Source organism: Sylvia atricapilla, chromosome 4 (assembly GCF_009819655.1).
Source record: "Sylvia atricapilla isolate bSylAtr1 chromosome 4, bSylAtr1.pri, whole genome shotgun sequence".
NCBI classification, from domain to species: Eukaryota; Metazoa; Chordata; class Aves; order Passeriformes; family Sylviidae; genus Sylvia; species Sylvia atricapilla.
The window spans coordinates 32,768,198-32,787,802 of record NC_089143.1 but is presented as its reverse complement, the minus strand read 5'-3'; the positions used below and the strand labels follow the sequence as shown (position 1 = coordinate 32,787,802).

Below are 19,605 nucleotides of genomic sequence, written 5' to 3'. Positions count from 1 at the left end.
GTGGTGTCACCTCCTCTTGGAGGGCTGGGATGGAGATCCAGAGCCTGGGATTGCCTTTGGGGGGCTCCAGGGGTGTGTGAGACCCTGGCAGCCCTAGGCAGAGGTGTGGGCACAGATCAGCTCCCCCGAGATGCTCTGAGGACATTCCTGGGGTGGGGTGTGCGCTCCTGGTTGTGGTGGCTGTCCCCAGCTCTGCCCGTGTCCCAAGGTCCCTTTAGGAAACACCACTTTGGGCTTTTTTTCCCCGGTTTTTATGGCTTATCCCACACCCAGCATCTCATCCTTGGATCTGAGCACACCCTGACAGCGAGTCCCTTGGGAATGGAGAGGGGGCAGCTGCTAGCACCAGCGTCTTCCAGAGGGGTGGGCACCCCGAACACCCCCGGGGACACCCCCAGGACACCCCAGACACCCCAGACACCCAAGGGACACCCCCGAGACACACCTGGGGACAACCTGGGACACCCCGGGACACCCCTGGACATCCAGAGACTCCCCAAGACACCCCCGGGACACCTCCAGGACACCCTGGGACATCCCTGGATACCCCAGGACACCCTGGGACATTTCGGGGACACCCTGTGGACACCTCAGGACACCCCGGGGACACCCCCAGAACACTCTGGGACACTTCTGACACACTCCCAGGACACCCCAGGAAAGCTGGGACACCCCTGGAACACTCCTAGACACCCCAGGACATCCTCGAACACCCAGGAACACCGCAAGGACACCCCTCGGCACCCCTGGGACATTCCCATACACCCTGGCACACACTCAAGACCCTGAGACACCCCTGGGACACCCCTGGACACCCTCAGGATACGCTGGGACATCCCGGGACACCCTGGGACCCCCCTGAGACACTCCCAGACACCCCTGGACATCTTGGAACACCCCGGGGACATTCCCAGGACACTCCCGGGACACCCCAGGACATACCGAGACACTCCCAGGACACCCCTGGGACACCCCTGGATACCGCTTGACACCCCAGGACACCACAGGACACCCTGGGACAACCCGGGGACATCCCCGGGGACACCCCGGGACCCCTCCGCTCCGGCTCTTTTTAACCCCTTCCCGCCCCTCCTAAATCTGGGATGTGTAGGAATAAAAGAGGTCAAATCCTCGCCGCGCTCCCGGCTCCATGTGGCATTTCCCTGGGAATTAAAGGTGGGATTTAAAGGCCTCATTTAAAACTCCAAAACGAGGTTATTATGGGCTGATTTTACAGAGGGGATGGGGATCTTTTTTCCTTTGGAATGATTTTTCCCTGAATGTGGGGACGGGGGAGTTCCCAACAGCAGGAATTATGGGTTTTGTGTGTTCGTAGGTAATTATACAGAAATAATTACCAAACCCTGTATAATGCTAGGATATAATAATATTATAATTATAGGTATAATATATATAATTATCACCTAGTGCATATAACAAAATATATAAGCCAGTTGATGTATTTTAAAATATGTAATTAGATATTATTATATGTAACATAGACCTTATAAAGCCCGATCTATATTTTATATTTACGTATTACATGCCTGCTAATAAATATATATAAAATATAAACTATAAAAGACAATATACAAATACATATATATGTATTTGTATGTGTATATTTTGTTTATATGTGTGTGTAGATACGTGCTATATTTTATATGTAATTATTTTATTTTTAGATATTATTTTATATTTTATCTAATTGTATATATAATTATATATGTAATTATAAAAGTAATTATATATGTAATTATATATATAACTTTTATATCAAATTATATATGTGTGTATAAAATTATATGTATTTTGCCCCCAAATTTCAGGAAAACCAGGGAAGAGCTCCTGACCTTTCTCCCCTGAGGAAGTCCCCAAGTCTCTCCTGTCTGGGGGTCCCAGTGGGGACATTCCCGGGTGTCCCATCCCTGCACGGACATTCCCGGGTGTCCCATCCCTGCAGGGACATTCCCGTGTGTCCCATCCCTGCAGGGGATACTCCCGGGTGTCCCATCCCTGCAGGGACATTCCCGGGTGTCCCATCCCTGCAGGGACATTCCCAAGGGAAGTGGAGCTGGTTGGGAGCTCTCCCGACATTCGATCCCTGTGCAGGTGTGGAGCTGCCACTCCTGGAGCTGCCACTTACCTGTCACATCTGGGGGAGCCCCAGGGACGCCCCAAATACCTGTCACACCCCCAGGGACACTCCACATACCTGTGACACCTGTGGGACCCTCGGGGACACCGTGGGGGACACCTCACATGCCTGTGACAGCTGTGTGACATCGCACATACCTGTCACACCTGTGGGACCTCCCGGGGACACCCCAAATACCTTTCACAGCCCCAGGGGACACCCCTGTCCTCACCTACCCACATGAAGCCACCAAATGCCACTTGTTCCTTGACTCCCAGTCCCTCCCACTGCCTCCCAGTGGTCCCAGTGCCTCCCAGTCTCTCCCAGTGCTCCCAGTCGCCGCTCCACAGGGACACCGCTGTCCCCACCTCCGGACGGGCGCGGTCTCTCCCCCGCAGGAATCCAGGTGAGTTTCCAGGTGAGTTTTCTCTTTTTTTATTATTTCCACGCAGTAACACTCACTACAGCTGCTACCTACAGACGGGAACGCACGCACACGGGCACGGGGAGAGAGAGAATAAATTAAAATAAACCAGCATTAAAAAAAAAAAAAAAAAAAAAAAAAAGAAAAAAAAACCCCAAAACAAATCCAAACGATGAAACAACGGAGAAAAACGAGGGAAGGGAAGGGGGGTGGGGTGGGAAATGAGAATAAAAAGGCAAATGAAGAAGGGGCTTGGAACATTGAGCTTCTGGTAAGGACGCGTTGGTTTGGATGTCACGGGCTCCGGCGCCGAGGAGGATGCGCGGTCCCGGGGCCGCCCTGGCAGCCTCCTCTTCCTCCTGGGCTCGGCGGGAGCTCCCCAAAAAACCCCTCCGAGGGACGGCACGGCCCGGGGGGGACGGGGCTGGCACCCCCGCCCCGAGGAAAGGCCGCGGGCGGGCGGCGGCGGCGGCGATTTGGGCCACGTCCCTACAGTCCGGGGACCGTCCCTGCAGTCGGTGCCGCCGCCTGTGTCCCCCCGTCCTGGCCCGGGGTCCTCTCCATGGTGGCCGCACCTGGAGCGTGTCCCCGCTTTAGTCGTTGGAGGTGACGTCGATGTCTTCTCCGCTCGACTGCTTGGTGGCCAGGCGCCATCGGTTGATGTGGTGAGAACCTTTCTTCTTCTGGTCCGAGTCCGGGCCCTCCTCCTCCAGCTTCTGCCGTTTGTATTTCGTCCTCCTGTTCTGGAACCACACTTTCACCTGCGCCACGGGACACACAGCGGAGATGGTGGGCTCCCGGCACGGCTGGGCCGGCACAGGGCGCTGCTGCAGCCGGGCGGGAGAGAGAACACACTGGCCCTGGCCCTGGCCCCGTCCCTGTCTCTATTCCCGTCCCTGTCTCTATTCCCGTCCCTGTCTCTGTTCCCGTCCCTGTCCCCATGCCTATCGCTGTCTCTGTTCCCATCCCTGTCCCCGTCCCCATCCCCGTCCCTGTCCCTGTCCCCGTCCCTGTCGCTGAGCCCATCCCTGTTCCCATCCCTGTCCCTGTCCCTCCCAGAGCGCTCTCACAACCACCCTGCCCTACCTCAGTTTCCCACAGCAAGGTGGGACACGGAGGACAAATGTGATCATTACGGGATCCCTGGATATCCCGGTGTCCCCTCACAGCTTTGGGGTGATTATGGGATCCCTGGACATCCCGCTGTCCCCTCCTGGAGCTCTCCCTGCAGGGACAGAGCAGCCCTGGCCAGAGGCTCAGGGCCGGCTGGGCATCGCAGCCACTCCGTGATTAATAATTACCAATTAATAATTACCAATTGACGGAGAGAATGCCTGGGAATCACAGGAGGAGAAAGATGCCCAGATAGAGCAGCAGAGTGCCCCAGTGCACAGCCCAGGGCTGGCAGTTGTCCCCTCACCCCAAAAACTGTCCCCATCAAACTGCTGCCACCTCTCAGCCCTGTAGAAGCCCCAGGGGGTGAAGGACACTGGGTGACACTTTGGACACGGGCCAGCAGCACAGGGGACACCCCTTAGAGCCCCCAGAGCCCTCACTCCGAGCTGCTGGGTGGGCACGGGAGGGTGGCAGGTGCCAGTCCCAGCCCTGTCCCGGCTGTCACTGCTGCCAGGATGTCACAGGCACAGCAGCCGTGACCTCCGCGGTGACACTCAGAGCCATCCCCACACCTCCAGCCCGGGCTATAATTACAATTATCGATCGTTAATTGATCACACTGAGTTCTCAGGAGACCTTTTCCCCTGTGCTGGAGCCCACCGCTGTCCCAGGAGCCCGGAGGGGCAGCAGGGTCTCCATCCTTGGGGATCCTCAGCTGCCTGAACCCCAGGAATCCTGATCCAAACCCAAATCCCCGATTCCAGCACTGGGAGCACGGGCGGGGCTGGGACTAGGACAGGGCAGCAGGACAGGGACAGTTTGGGATGGCGAGGGCACCCACAGGGTCAGTGGGGCATGGAGGGATGCGGGATGTGGGATATGGGATGGCAGAGGCAAGGATGCAGGATTTGGGATGCCAGAGGCAGGAATGCAGGATGCTGCAGCCAGGGAGGAGGGATGCTGGTGGCAGCGGTGCAGACATGTGGGATGTTGCAGGCAGGGTTATGGGATGGTCCATCTGGGAATGAGGGATGCTGCGGGCCGTGGTGAGGACGCTGCAGGTGACATGCAGCAGGCAGGGGTGCAGGATGTGGGGTGCTGCAGATGGGTGCCCCAGGCAGCCCCAGGCATGCTGGGTGCCACAGGCAGGGCTGTGGGGTGAGGGACGGCAGTGGGGTGAGGGATGAGGGATGGCTGTGGAGTGGGATGCTCCAGGCAGCAGTGCAGGATGAGGATGCCCCAGGTGGGATCCAGGGTGCCCTAGGCGGGCTGTGGACGCTGCCTGGCTCCCAGACTCGCAGCACTGGACTCTGCTGCTCAGCTGCTGCCAGCCCAGCCCAGCCCGGCCCAGGCTGAGCCTTCTCCCGCTGCAGCTGATCCCGGGATCATCGGCGCTTTTACCCTGTCCTTCAGCACCAACCACAGACACCGCCTGATCCCTGCTCCGGAGCATTCCCGGTGCTACACAGGCCAACATTCCCAGGCTGGCATTCCCATTCAAGGCCAGCATTCCCATCCCAGGGGCCAACATTCCCATACCGGGCCAGCATTCTCAGTTCGGGGCTGGTATTCCCAGTTCGGGGCCAGCATTCCCAGTTCGGGGCCAGCATTCCCAGTTCGGGGCCAGCATTCCCAGTTCGGGGCCGGCATTCCCAGTTCGGGGCCAGCATTCCCAGTTCGGGGCTGGCATTCCCAGTTCGGGGCTGGCATTCCCAGTTCGGGGCCAGCATTCCCAGTTCGGGGCTGGCATTCCCAGTTCGGGGCCAGCATTCCCAGTTTTGGATCCAGCATTCCCAGTTCGGGGCCGGCATTCCCAGTTCAGGGCCAGCATTCCCAGTTCGAGGCCGGCATTCCCAGTTCAGGGTCCGGCATGCCCAGTTCGGGACTGGCATTCCCAGTTCGGGGCTGGTATTCCCAGTTCGGGGCTGGCATTCCCAGTTCGGGGCCAGCATTCCCATTTCAGGGCCAGCATTCCCGGTTCGGGGCCGGCATTCCCTGCAGCCACAGCCCGTGGCTTTCCCGGCTCCGGGAGCGGGGCGCGCCCCGTTCCCTCCCGGGACACAGCCCCACAACTCTGGGGCGTTCCCGGAACAATCCCGAGCCGCCGCCTTTCATTCAGGCCCCGCGGAGCGCTTCGCAAACTTTAATTGAAGCCGGCGGCCCTCTGAGAGCCGGCGAGTTGCCTTATCCCTAAATTAGGGAAGGGGAACCGAGCAAAAAGCGATTAGACTGTGCCGAAGCAGGGCGGGGGAGCAGCGGCTCCCGCGGGATGAGGTTCCCGGGATTCTCGGGGATGTTTCCAGGCTTGGAGGAGCTCCCGGACCCTCCGGTGCCGCAACGGGGAAAGTGTGAGAAGCTCACGGGGGGCTCCGGGGATAAGCCGCCCCCTCCGACTCCGGGAGTGATCGGTTTAAACCCCCGAGCCCGGCGTTTTATCCCTTCCGGAATTAACCGCTCTGGTGCCGGCTCTTTGTGCATCATCCCGAGGTCCCATCCCCGCCACTCTGTCCCCCAGGGTCACCTCCCGGCTCCCACATCCTAAACGCATCTCCTCTCTGTGTTTCCCGGCACGTTCCCAGCTGGGCAGTGCCCTGAGGGCCACCACGGCCGCGGGGACATCCTGCAGAATCAGCCCTGGCGCCGAGGTGACATTGCCATCACCAGCCGGGGACAATTACAATCCGTGTGGAGCTTCCCCAGGGGATGAGGCAAAGGCTGAGAGCGCTGGGATGGGTCTGGGTGGGGACAGAGGGGACCAGCCCTGCCGGCGCAGGGTGACACTGCCCCTGCCGGGTTGTCACCCAAAGTGCCACCACCGCCAGTGGCAGCGCTGCACCTCGGCCAATTCCTGCTCTCCCTGAGGGGACTTGCCTCCTGAAAACAGCCCAAAACTTCTGTGGTTTGTTTTTGGGGACAGTTCTGAGAGGGAGGGGACAACTGCCAGCCCTGGGCTGTGCACTGGGCCACTCTGCTGCTCTATCTGGGCGTCTTTCTCCTCCTGTGATTCCCAGGCATTCTCTCCGTCAATTGGTAATTATTAATTATTAATTGGTAATTATTAATCACGGAGCGGCTGCGATGCCCAGCCGGCCCTGAGCCTCTGGCCAGGGCTGCTCTGTCCCTGCAGGGAGAGCTCCAGGAGGGGACAGCGGGATGTCCAGGGATCCCATAATCACCCCAAAGCTGTGAGGGGACACCGGGATATCCAGGGATCCCATAATCACCCCAAAACCAGCAGAGGATACTGGGATATATGGTATGCTCCATAAAAATCCCAAAGCTGTGAGGAGACGCTGGGATACACGGTGACTCCATAACCATCCCAAAGCCAGGAGAGGACACTGGGATGTCCAGAGATTCCATCACCACCCCAAAGTTCCCCCTGGCAGGAGCCAGGGAGAGGCCTCTCCTGTGGGAGTGCAGATTTGAGACCCTGAGTGAGGTTTGCCCCCCGAGCTGTGGGGCTGGAGCGGCTCTGCTGTGGGAATTCTGGGCTCCATCATCAGAGGATTCCAGGGAAGGGCCTGCCCAGCCCAGGGAGCTCCCATGGGATGTGACCTGACCTGGTGCCGCCAGCGTTGGGGACAGTGGGGCCGTGACTAAACCAACAGGGCACAGCACGGGGCCCCCTGCTTGTCCCATTGCTAGCACATGGCTCACATCCCAGCCTGGAACAGCAATCCTGGAGGATCCACAGGGGCTGGGATCCCTCCTGATCCTGGGTCACCCATAGGACCTGGGATAGCTCCTGATCCTGGATCATCCATAGGGCCTGAGATCTCTGCTGATCCCACAGCACCCACAGGATCTGGGATCCCTCTTGATCCCACAGGGTCTGGGGTCCCTGCTGATCCCACAACACCCACAGTACTGAGATCCCTGCTGATCCCTGAGAATCTACAGTGCCTGGGATCCCTGCTGATCCTAGAGCACACATCCTGCCTGGGATTCCTGCTGATCCCACAAAACCCACAGTCCTGGGATCCCTGCTGATCCCCTAGTGCTGGTATCCCTGATGATCCTGGATCACCCACCCTGCCCAGAACCCCACCACCTGCCCGGCTCGATGTCACACCCGGTGTCTACGTCCCACCCAATCCCCTCAGACGTCTCCTCTTGCTCAGACCACCCCATATCCCCTCTGGAGCCCTCCCTGCACCTTCTCCACCCTGATCCCACCCATGGAACCTTGGATTTCTGTCAGGGCCCTGAGCTGCATTTTGTTCCCCTGCTGCCTTTGATGTTCCTGGGCCTGTTGTTCCAGTCTCACCCCAAACTGAGGCAACTCCGTGGTGGGAGCAGGGCTGGGAAGGGGTTAACCACCTGCACCGTCCCTACTCCATGTTCCAAAGGCATTTCCCGGTGCTGGGCAGCACCTGAACCCTTCTCACCTTCCCTGGGCTGCTCCAGGTGTTGCTCCCTGGCCGGGGGACCTGGAGCTGGCACAGCCCAAAGGGAAAAATTCCCTCTTCCAGGGGGAAAAGCGGCTGGGAATTAGGGCCAGGCACAGCCATGACCTGCAACCCAGTCTGGGAATTGTTAAATCCGTGAAAAAATGATAAAAACCTCCCAAATTGTGGGCTTGGGTGTGGGCTCCAGGTGGAAACACACCTGTGTCACACCAGGATGGGTGTCGTGGATAAAGACGGCTGGTTTTCTATGGAAATTTGATTCCATGCAGGATTTATCACCGAATATTTAATTAATAACAATAATAATAATAGTTATAATATCCTGGGTTTGGCACAGCCACCAGTGACTGTCCCACTCCTCCAATCCCAATACCTGGATGTATCCAATCCCTCGGCACACGGGGATTATTTCCCTCCAGGTAATTAAAACAGATATTTTTCTTTTTGAAAATTATATTTCCAAAGCCACAAAACAGAAGGGAAAAACATTAAATGTTTCCCTGCTGCCTGCAAGCCCCGGATCCATGGGAAGGACGGGAGCCTTTCCCGGCCCTGCTGCTGCCTCCCGTTGTCCCTGTGCTTGCTCCCTGCCAGCAGCAGCAGCTTCCCAAAATCGTGGAAACACCACTCTGCCAAATAGGCTGTAGCGCGCACACACACACACACATAAAAATTAAAATTAAAAATATTTATGTGGCTTCTTTGCTCTCAGAAATCTCCCTGGGATCTGGGTTGGGATGCCGCTGCATTTCCCCAATAAATGACATTATTGCATTTAGGCTCCGGGCAATGCTGGAAAAGGCCAGGGAACGGCTGAGCTCCCCCTGGGGCATCCCACAGCTGCCCTTTCCACCCCGACAAGTCCCTGGTTGTTCTTTGACCTCTGGGTTTTGCCCTTTTTTCCCCCTTTTTCCCTCCATTCCGGCGGGAAGGGACCGGAGCCGGTGTCGGCGCTGAGCCCCGCGAGCTGCGGGGTCGGGACAGCTTCGCCCTCGGGATTCAAACACCCTCAGGATTCAAACACCCCCGGGATTTTGGGGGGCTCAGGCCCTGCTTCCAGACACCCATAGCTGCTCCTTCCCGCTGTCCCCGTGCCGGTGACATTTTCCTCCCAGGAACTCCCAGGGATTCGTCTGGAGGTTTTGTTTGGCAGAGCCTGGGCAAGGCTGAGCCAGGCGGGTGCTGGGAACACCCACGGCTCCAGTTTTATTTCCCAATTAAATCAAAGCTTAAAAATTCAATTAATTCGGCACACAGGCCCAAAAGCACCTCAGCGGAATTTGGGGAAAACTTTCTACCTGCCCTCAGCTGCTGAATATCCTGGGAAATAACGCTCCTTCCGCTGGAGGATTTGGGAACAGCCGCTCACAGGGATACCGAGATGTCAGCCCCAACTCTCTCATCTCTCCCCTGCTCTGTACACTTTTCTTTCCATCCCTGTGCTTCTCCCGGGTCTCCTTCCATCGAAATTCCTGAGAATTGGCAGTTCGGACCCCAGAAAGTGTCACCCAAAGCCAGCGCCCTTCGGCAGCACCGTCTCCACACCCATCCGGAATTCCGGGTGTGAGTGCACAGACCCAGATCTGCTCGGCTCGGCCACAGTTTTCCAGCTTTCCAGGGAAACCTTCAGGCTGCTGCTCCTTTCCTAACGGGATTTTTAAACCCAGAAATTGCTCCCAGCGAAAAAACACCTCAAACCAGCGAGAAACAACACCAGAGAGCGGGACGGTGCCGGAGCTGTGTTCCCAACCCCAAACCTGCCACAGCTCCCAAATGCTGCCACACAAAAACCCCAAACACAACCCCGAGGAGCCCAAGAACGCCCGCAAGGTTTGGGGTTCCTGGGCAATCCCAGCTGGGATTTCACACGGGTTTGGCATGAGGGTCTGGTGGCGCCGGCAGAACAGGGCTGGGGATCTGGGACAGGGTGGGGGGACACTCTGGGACATTCTGGGACGGCCAGGTGACAATACCTGTGTCTCGGAGAGGCTGAGGCTGCTGGCCAGCTGCTTGCGCTCGGCTCCCACCACGTAGTGGTTCTTCTCGAAGGCCCTCTCCAGGCGCAGCAGCTGCGACGGGGAAAAGGCCGTGCGGATGCGCTTGGGCTTGCGGGCGAAGGGGCCGTGCAGCAGGAGGCTCTCCTGGGACACCTCGCTCCCTGCGGGCACACACACGGCTCAGGGCGGCCCCGGCACGCCCGTTCCCCCCCTCTGCAGGGTGATTTCCCTGCCCTGTGACACGGGAAGGGCACAAAAAATAGGGAATTGCGGGGTTCGGGAGAGCGTTCCCCAGCCTAAAATTGAGGCGTTTGTTCCCCTCGTTCTCTCTTTTTACTCCTCTGAGCACCACGGTGGGGTTGGAGACAGCGGCAAAGGGAGGGAAAGAGAGAGAAAGAAAGAAATAGAGAAGGAATGGACAAGGAGAGCAGCGGGAAGAGGAAAGAAAGAGGAAGAGAAGGTGAAAGGCAGAGGGAAAAAAAAAAAAACTGAGACGGAGAGAAAAAGAAATTACAAAATAGGAGGAGGACAGAGAAAGTGACAGGGAAAAATAGAAAAGGAAAACTGAGAAAGGAAAAAGTGGAGGGGAGAAAGAAAGAAGGAGGGAAGGGGACAAGGGAAGAGAGGAGAAAAGTGGGAAAGCGATAAAAAAAGAGGGAAAGAAAGAGGAAGGACGAAAAGAAGGAAAAGAAAGTGAAAGGAGAAGGAAAGAAAGAGACAGGAAGTGGGAAAGAAAAAAAAAAAAAAGGAAAGAAGCAAAGAACAACGAACGAGAGAAGGAAAGCTGCGAAGCGAGCGGGCGAAACAAGGTAGAAAGAAACGAAAGCGAGGGAAGAAAAAGAAAATTGAAGGCGGCCAGAGAAGGCAGGACAGAGGGAGGGCTCGGGAGAGCGTCGGGCCGGGCCCGGGGGCTGTGAGGGACCGGCCGGAGCCGCTCCCGGGGCCGAGGGGACCGGGCCGGTGCCCCCGGGAGCCGCCGGCAGCGGCCGCAATCCCCGGCCGAGCCCCGGGGACAAGCGGAGAGCTTGGTGCCGAGCAGATAAAACTAATCCGGGCTGCGGGACCCCCCGGCACCGCGGCGGGACGGAAGAGAGGCAAAAAAAAGAGAGAGAGAGAAAAAAAAAATTAAAAATAAACAACCAGAAAAAAAACCCCAAAAAAACATGGGGGAAAAAAGGAAAGAAAAGGACGCAGATAAAGAAAGGAGGAGGAGAAGAAAAAGAATACGAAAGAACGGAGAGAAAGAAAATAAAGATTAAAAAATAAAAATAGAGACAGAATCAGAAAATTATGAGAAAATTAAGAAAGAACGAAAGAACGAAAGAAGCAAAACAAGAAAGTGAAGAAAAAGAACGAGAAGGAAAGAAAGAGAAGAAAGAAATAAAGAGAAGAAAAGGAATCGAGAGAGAGAGAGAAAAATCTACAGAACCAAACAACATCTCTCTGCGCAGCCGAGATCCGCCGCACCGAAATCCTTCCTTTCGTTCCCGGGAAGGAGAAAACCAAATTCCCGGCTCGGCTGCGCACGGAGGCGGCGGCGCCGGTCCCGTCCCCCGGCGCTGGGAGATGCTCGGCCGGCACTCGGCGGGGCTCTGCCACGGCCCCGGGGCTGCGGGAACGCTCCGGCCGCGGCCGTGCACAGCCACCGGCACCGAGCGTTCGGAAGCACCGGGCGCTCGGAAGCACCGGCCGTTCGTTCGGAGGCACCGGGGGTTCGCTCGGTAACACCGGCCCCGGTGTGTGCGGAGCTCCCGGAGCACCGGCCGTGCTTTGCGGGCACGGGCAGCAACAGGTCCTGCCCTGCAGCCCGAGCCCCCGAGAAGGAACCCCCGCGACTCCGCAGCCCCCCCGGGGCCCCCCGCAGCCCCCCGCTCACCTTGGAAGCGGTGGCCGAAGAAGCGGTTCCGCAGCACCCAGGGGTAAAAGTTGAGCGGGTCGCGGTGCTGCGGCCCGAAGAAGGGGTGCGGGTGAGGTAGGGCCGAGCCCCCCAGCTGGGGGGGCCCGACGGGCAGCGCCGGGTGCCCCACGGCCTCGGGGAAGACGAGCTCGGCGCTGCCGTACAGGGCCCGGCCGGCGGCTCCCTGGAAGCCGGGGGCGAAGGCGGCGGCGTCGGCGGCGGCGGCGGGGCCGGGGTAGGCGAGGGCGGCGGGGCGCGGGGGGTCCTCGGGGCCCAGGGGGGTGTCCTTGCCCACCAGGGACTCGATGGTGAAGCAGCGCTTCGCAGACGGCTGGAACATGGTGTGAGCCGGGAGCGGAGGGGAGGGGGGGCTTGGGGGGGCCGGAGCGGGGCCGGTCCTGCGGGTGCGCGCGTGTGTGCGGTGTGTGTGTGTGTGTGCGTGTGCAAGAAACCTCCCCCTGGGCACGGCGCACACACGCTCACACACACACCGAGCCGCGGCCCGCACCCCTCCCTCCCTCCCTTCCCTCCGCCCCCGCCCCGCCGCCCACCCGCGGGCGCCCACGCGGCCCCGAGCCCCGGGCGGCCCCGAAAAAACCGGGCGGTACCTGCGGGGCCCGAGAGGGGCGGCCTCACCTGAGCCCCGCGGCGGAGCCGGGAGGGAGGGACGGGATGGGGAGGGCAGGGAATGCAGCGACGGGATGGGATGAGGAGGGCAGGGACGGGATAGGAGAGCAGGATCGGGATGGGGAGGGCAGGGAAGGGATGAGGAGGGCAGGGATGGGATGGGATGGGATGGGGAGGGCAAGGATGGGATGGGGAGGGCAGGGAAGGGATGGGGAGGGCAGGGAAGGGATGAGGAAGGCAGAGATGGGATAGGAGAGCAGAGTCGGGATGGGACGACGAAGGCAGGGAATGCGGGGATGGGGTGGGATGAGGAGGGCAGGGAAATCAGGTATGGGATGGCAGAGCAGGGCCGGGATGGAAGAGCAGGAGAAAGTAGAGATGGATGGGTTGGGATGGGATGGGATGGGATGGACAGGGTAAAGACGGGCAGTGCGAGGTAGAGGAGGCAGAGCGGAGTAAGGACAGGCAGCGGTGGCAAAAGGCAGCAAGAGGAGGCCGGGAGAAGACAAGGGCAGCCAGGAAGGGTCAGAGGAGGCACAAGGAGGCCGGGAAAGGTAGAAACAGGCAGGGGAGGACAGGGGGAGATGGGGCAGGAAGAGGAGGCAGGGGCAGGCAGGGGAGGAAGGGGAGGCAGAGGAGGCAAAAGGACGCAGAGAGCGCCCGAAAAACTGGACTGGAGCCGCTCCCGCAGACGCGCCGCGAAGTTGTGGCAGAGGGGCTCCGGCTGCCGGGGAGGGTTTCCCTCCGTCTTAAAAAAAAATAATAAATTTAAAAAATAATTTAAAAATCCTCTTTTTTTTTCCCCTTTTTTTGGTTTTCTTTTTTCCTCCCCCCCCCCCCTTTTTTTTTTTCTTTTTTTTTTTTTTTCTTTTTCTTTTTTCCCCTGTTTAAAACAATCACCCAGCCCTGCCCGCAGCGGCGGAGCGGAGCTCCGGCCCCGCGGGGAGGGGAGGACAGGTGAAACCTCCCGCCCCCCCCGCGCAAACTTCGCTGCCCTCCGCGTAACCCCTTCCAAAGGCAGCACCTTCCCCCTGCCCAAACCTCTTCCCACGGCTCCGATCCTGCGCCGGGAATTAAAATAAAGATAAAAACACGCAAAAAACCCCTCAAAGCTCCCGATGAGTGGCCATTCGGCAGCTCGGGGGGATCCGCGGGCGCGCAGCCCCTGCGCGGGGGCCGCTCCCGAGTTCACTCCGCAGTTTGGCTCTGCTCGGAGTTTTGTTGGCCCGCGGAGGCGGGGGCCAGCCCTCCCCTCCCGCACAAAGGGGGTTGAAAGTCTTATTTTCCACTTGGCTGGATCGAAATACTCCGCGCGGGATCCTTTCCCCCCGCGGAGAGGAGAGGAGAACAGAGCGCTGCTGCTGCCGGTGCTGCGCGCCCGCGGGCTCTGCGCGGCCGCGCTCCCGCAAGAGGCTGCGGGAAGGAGGACGGGGAGAGGGGGGGAGGAAAGGAAAAATTACACCAAATCCCAGAGAAGTGAAAGCCTAAAAACGGAGCAAGAGCGTCGGCAAAGCTTTTTTTTTTTTTTTTTTTAAATTTTTATTTCCGCAAGAAAGAAAGAGGGGGGGGGAATCGACATTTAAAATATTTTATAAATAGATTTTGATATATATTTTTTCTTTTCCTTTTTTAATTTTTTTTTTTAATAATAGGAAAAGTGGAAATAAAGAAGCGGAGTTGGGTGAGAGAGCTGGCGGAGAAGGCAACGGGGAACACCCGCGGAGGGACGGGGATGGGAAGGGGAAGGGAAGGGGAAGCAGGGGAGGAAGGGGAAGAAGGGGAAGAAGGGGATGGGATCGGGAAGGAAAACGAGACACGGGGACAGCTCGGCTCAGCCGCGGAAATTGTGCCCGGCTCCGGACGGTTTTGAAATTTCATTTAAATCAATTTAATCCAATCGACTTAATTTAATGTCTCTTTTTTGTGTGTTTGTTTGTTTGTTTGTTTGGGGGTTTTGTTTGTTTGTGGGTTTTTTTCCCTCCCCTTTTCCCTGCCCCCGGAGGATCCGCGGCCCCTCCGCCCCTGCCCCGCGGCGGCCGCGGGTGCGGAGCGAGCGCTGCGGGATCCGCTGCTCCGGAGCGCGGCGCGGGGCCGGGATCTCGTTTTGTGCGGATCTCCCTCGATCTCAGCATCTTCTGCGGGAGAAAAAAATAATATAAAAAGGGAAAGGTGGCCAGGCTGCGGCTGCTTCCCATGGGATCCCCGGAGCCCGCAGCTCCCCTCGGCGCCCCGGCTCCACCGGAACATTTTCCGGGGGGGAGCAGCTTCGGTTTGGGGGTGAATCGCCCTCTCGGGGATTTATTAATCTTCATAAACCTGATTTTGCGTTCTTTTCCTCCTCCCCGATTCGCCCCGGTGGTTTTCAGTGCCGGCTCAGTGTCCAGGCGAGGCTGCTCGGATGCTCCGAAGGGAAACGAGGGAGCTGCTGCCGACCGTGAACCCCAAATTTATCTTTACGTTTCTTTTTCCTCTCTGCTCCCGGGCCTGCTCGCAGCTCCAGGATAACTCAAGCAGGATTTTTATCTCTTCGGGAATAAAAAGGTGCGGGGTCTTGCTGGGGTTGGAGGTGCCGCTGGTTTATGGAGAGGGAAACTTTATCCGCGGAATTCCCGGGAAAGCGGAGCCGGGATAGATTCCTTCGCGCTGGGTTCGGCAGCTCTGGGAAAAGGGGAAAAAGCCGATTTTTTTTTTTTTTTCCTTTTTAAACCAAAGGGGAGCCGGTGGCCGTGCGAGCGCAGCCGAGAGCAGGGGCCGGGCTGGATCGGGAGTGGGAAAAGTGGGGAAAGGGGAGTTTCTAATCCTAAAATTGGTCTAAAATCCAACCGGGGGGTCCCGCAAAGAGCAAACGAAAGAAAAGGGAAGGAGAGGGAAAGAGGGACACGAACAGCGGCGATGGGTTGGGGGTACAGGGTCGTTTTCGGGGTGTGTGGGGTGGCACAGGGACAGCGGGGTCACCCCTGTCCCCTTGTCCGTCCGCACCCCGGGACTCAAAGCGGTGTTCCCGGAGCATGTGCTGTCCCCTCGTTAATCGGTAACGCCGCGGCCCCGCCATCAAAAAGGGCAGCGAGTGGAAAATCAGCCCCGGCCCCGGAGCGTGGCCGCGGGCACGGCTCGGCCGCCGCGTTAAAAGTTGACCAGACTTCAAAGCGCTGCATCATTTATTTCCCCCTCCGCTCTCGCATCAGCTCCGGCCTGGATTCCTTCTCATCGGCCATCCAGGACAGCCCTGAGGGGGACAAGGGGGAAATTTAGGGCCAGGAGGTTAAGGAGGTCCTTTTCCTGCTTCCTTGGCTTTGATTTGATTTTTTTTTTTTAATTATTATTTGGAATATTCTGGATGGGAATAAAGCTGGTGGTTTCCAGCAGGTTGTTCCTGTCACCTCCTTCAGTGTCTTTTATTGACATGCTTTTGTCACCTGGTCCATGGATGGAGGGATGGATGGATGGATGGATGGATGGATGGATGGATGGATGGATGGATGGATGGATGGATGGAGTTTATGGGATCAGGCTGACTCAGAGAAAATCCCACCCCAAGTCCAGGAACAGGAAGCCACCCAGATCCCCCAGTTCCAGACTGGGAGAGGCCATTCCAGCAGGGAAAGAGGCTGCTGGGTCCCCACCCACCTCCACAGGCTCCCGGTGGCTTTTCCAGGAGGCAGCACCCACCCTTCCCTCTCCAAACCCCGCCAGGGCATGGTGGGATCTGCTGTGCCAGGTCCTGGCTGGGCTCTGGGCACACTCAGGGGTGGCACATCCTGAGGGAGGGGACACAGCTGTGGCTCTAGTGGCTGCAGGAACAGGAATTGGGAATTGTGGCTCTGGTGTTGGGGACAGGAAACTGAACCTGCAAACAAACAGGACTTGGCAGCCACATTCTTGTGGACGTTGAACATCCAGGTCCTGACGGGATCATCTCCAGCCAGGTGCCCCTGGCCCTGAGAAAGCCACTCCAGGAGCTGGGACATCCCCAGGCCTTGGTGGCCCTGGGAGAGCACGTGGTACTGTCACCTCTGCCCAGCAATGACACAGGACAGGGACAGCTCTGGTCACCCCTGGCCAGCAGTGACACAGGGACAGCTCTGGTCACTCTGCACAGGGACAGCTCTGGTCACTCCTGCCCAGCAATGACACAGGGACAGCTTTGGTCGTGTGGCATTGCCATGGCCCTGTGACACTGCCATGGATTGTGTGACACCACCATGGCTTTTGTGGCACTGCCATAGCCCTGTGGCACTGCCATGGGTGTATGGCACTGCCATGGTTGGTGTGGCACTACCAAGGCCATGTGGCACTGCCATGGCTCTGTGACATGAGCATGGCCGTGTGACACTGCCGTGACTATGTGACACTGCCATGGCTGTGTGACACTGCCATGGTTGGTGTGACACTGCCATGGGGCTGTGACACTGTCATGGTTGGTGTGGCACTACCAAGGCCATGTGGCACTGCCATGGCTCTGTGACATGAGCATGGCCGTGTGACACTGCCGTGACTATGTGACACTGCCATGGCTGTGTGACACTGCCGTGGCCCTGTGACACTGCCATGGTTCGTGTGACACTGCCATGGGGCTGTGACACTGCCATGGCCCTGTGACACTGCCGTGGTTGGTGTGGCACTAGCAAGGTCATGTGGCACTGCCAGGGCCGTGTGACACTGCCGTGGGTGTGTCTCCAGCCCTGATCCTTGGGGCTGGTTTGTGGCTTTATCCCACTGCCAGCTCCAAGAAGAGCCGGGACCCCATTTTTAGGGTCACTCAGAGCTCCCCAGCCCTTTTGGGGTGAGGATTGGGAGAATTTGGGAACCGGTGTCCCAGTTCCTGTCCCACCACGGGCCTCTCGCCAGGGCTCTCAGGTGCCAACTCAAAAATGCTCTTTGTCACATAGCAATGTTGTTATTCCAGCAAAAAACTGCCTTTCTGGGAATTTCCCCCAGGAAATTGCACATCCAGCCCCAGGGAGGCTTCGGGAGCTCCCCAGGGTGGCCCCAGAGTGTGACCCCAGCTCAGCCCCACTCCAGCAGCCGGGAAACATTCCCTGCAGGACTGCACCCAGGGCAGGCCCAGGAATGCACGGAGAGAGGAGCTGTGGCCGCCTGGATCCAGGGAGAGACCCCCCCAAAAGCCCCGAGGGGACCCCGCAGTGTCACATCAGGGGGGGATCAGCAGGCCCGCCTGCCCTCCACTCCCCAAAACCCCATTAAATGGCACCGGGACCTACAAATGCCCACCTGCAAATGTCACTTGTAGACACCAAACTTCCCAGCACAGCGAAACCACAGCTGGGAGTTTTTCTGCTTTCCCTGTTGGAAGCACCCAGACATCTCCTAAGGAAACACCTGAGGGCTGCTGTTCCTGGAAGATCCATCCAGAAATCACCCAGGCTGTCCCTTCCAGCTTTGGGGACACCTCGGGGACACCTCAGAGCACAGGGGGGTTGAAGGCATTCCTGGCATGGAGCTGCCCTCAATAAGAAATGTGTTTTTCCAGGGGGTGCTGCCGGGTTCTGGTGGATCCCGGTGGATTTTGGTGATCTCCTCCAGCCCCCAAACCTCCCAACCCAATCCCCCTCCCTCTTTCCCCCAGGGAGTGGTCGGAGGGGGCCTCTGGCTGAGTCATTTTATTTATTTTGTCGGTGCCATATGAAAGGCAGCCCCGGGTGTTTCCATACGAGGCGGATAGGTGCTTCCAACACTGACATTCTCCAGGAGAAAAATAGGCAGGAAAGCTCCTGGCGCAGCAGTTTTATTGTGTTAATAAGTTTGGCGTCTATAAGCACCATATGTAAATGACTGCTATAGTGCCTTGCTGCCATTTAACATTATGTTGGGGAGGTGAGCGGGAGCCAAGTCTGCAGCATTTCCATTAATACGCCACGAGCTGCCAATTCCGGAGGGTTTTTTTTGGTTTTTTTTTCCTCTTTATTTTTTTTTTTCTCTTTTTTCCCCCCCTTTTTTTCTGAAAATGGGAAAGAGAGCGGCGCCAAAATTCTGCCTCGGACCCGTCCGTTGGGTGGGAAATGGGTAAATATTGTGTTCATTTAGCCCCGGAGGCAGCTCCCAGTGCTTGGAGTCGCGCTGGGAAATCGTGGGTTTGCTGAGTATCCCCATCCCCGGGGCTGTGCAGAGGGAGAGGGGGCCCAGGGATGGGCAGAGCCTCTGCCAGCCTGGCTGTGCCAAAGGTGCCGACATCTCCCTGTCCCCCCTTCTCCGACAAGCAGACAAAAACAAACAAACAAAAAAACCCAAAAAACAAGGGGGGAAAATTTAAATATAAAGCGCAGCGAATTTCTTCCTCCTCCAGCAAAGGGATTTGCAGCGAAATTTCTGTTGAATCAATGGTTCCCCGTGCAGTCATATGGATGGCAGGCTCCCAGCCATTATTAGTGTAAACAGATTTGTGAGCAGTATATTTAGCTGCTCCATATTGCTTTTAGGAAATGTGCACATTTCCATGGCACACACTCCCGGAGGGCCATACCCTGCCACGGCTCTGCAGGTGGGGACGGGGCCGTGCCGAGCCTCCCGCGCTCGCCCTGCCCCACCCAGGAGCACCCTGAGGTGCTCAAAGGGGTCTGGGTGCCCTCCCTGGTGGCTGCTGTGTGTCCCACCTGTGTTGGTGGGGACGGCCTGGAGGAGGCCACGCTGTTCCTGAGGGTGGCAGAGCTGGGATGTGGCTCCTGGAGGAGCTTGTGGCAGCGCTCCCGGGGCGGTGCTCATCGTGGATTTGGGATTCTGGGGCACCCAGCCCTGCCCAGAGCTCTGGGCAGCCTCAGGGGTGGGATGGGTGAGGTACAGGGTGGAGAAACACCTCGGAACAACCTGGGGTCCGGGTGACACTCAGGGAACACTGAGATCCAGGTGACACCCAGGGAACACTCTGGGATCCAGGTGACTCTTAGGCAACACTGAGATCCAGGTGACTCTTAGGGAACACTGAGATGCAGGTGGCACTCTGGGATCCGGGTGACACTCGGGGAACACTGAGATCCAGG

The 19,605-nt window shown here is 58.0% G+C and overlaps 1 protein-coding gene across 2 annotated transcripts; it reads right to left on the bottom strand.

Annotated features, from left to right (window-relative positions):
- Positions 1-2,559: 2,559 nt before the first annotated feature.
- On the bottom strand, positions 2,560-12,358 carry LOC136359935 (homeobox protein EMX1-like). Of its 2 annotated transcripts, XM_066316821.1 has the most exons (4): positions 11,963-12,358; positions 10,063-10,247; positions 3,137-3,322; positions 2,560-2,611 (listed from the first exon to the last, which is right to left on the bottom strand). In XM_066316821.1, the coding sequence occupies exons 1-3, from the start codon at positions 12,321-12,323 to the stop codon at positions 3,155-3,157; spliced, it is 714 nt and encodes a 237-aa protein (XP_066172918.1). In that variant the 5' UTR covers positions 12,324-12,358; the 3' UTR covers positions 2,560-2,611; positions 3,137-3,154. The 2 variants fall into 2 exon arrangements, with proteins under 2 accessions (XP_066172918.1, XP_066172917.1); XM_066316820.1 differs by lacking the exon at positions 2,560-2,611 and having other exon boundaries at positions 3,046-3,322.
- Between the last annotated feature and the right edge of the window lie 7,247 nt (positions 12,359-19,605).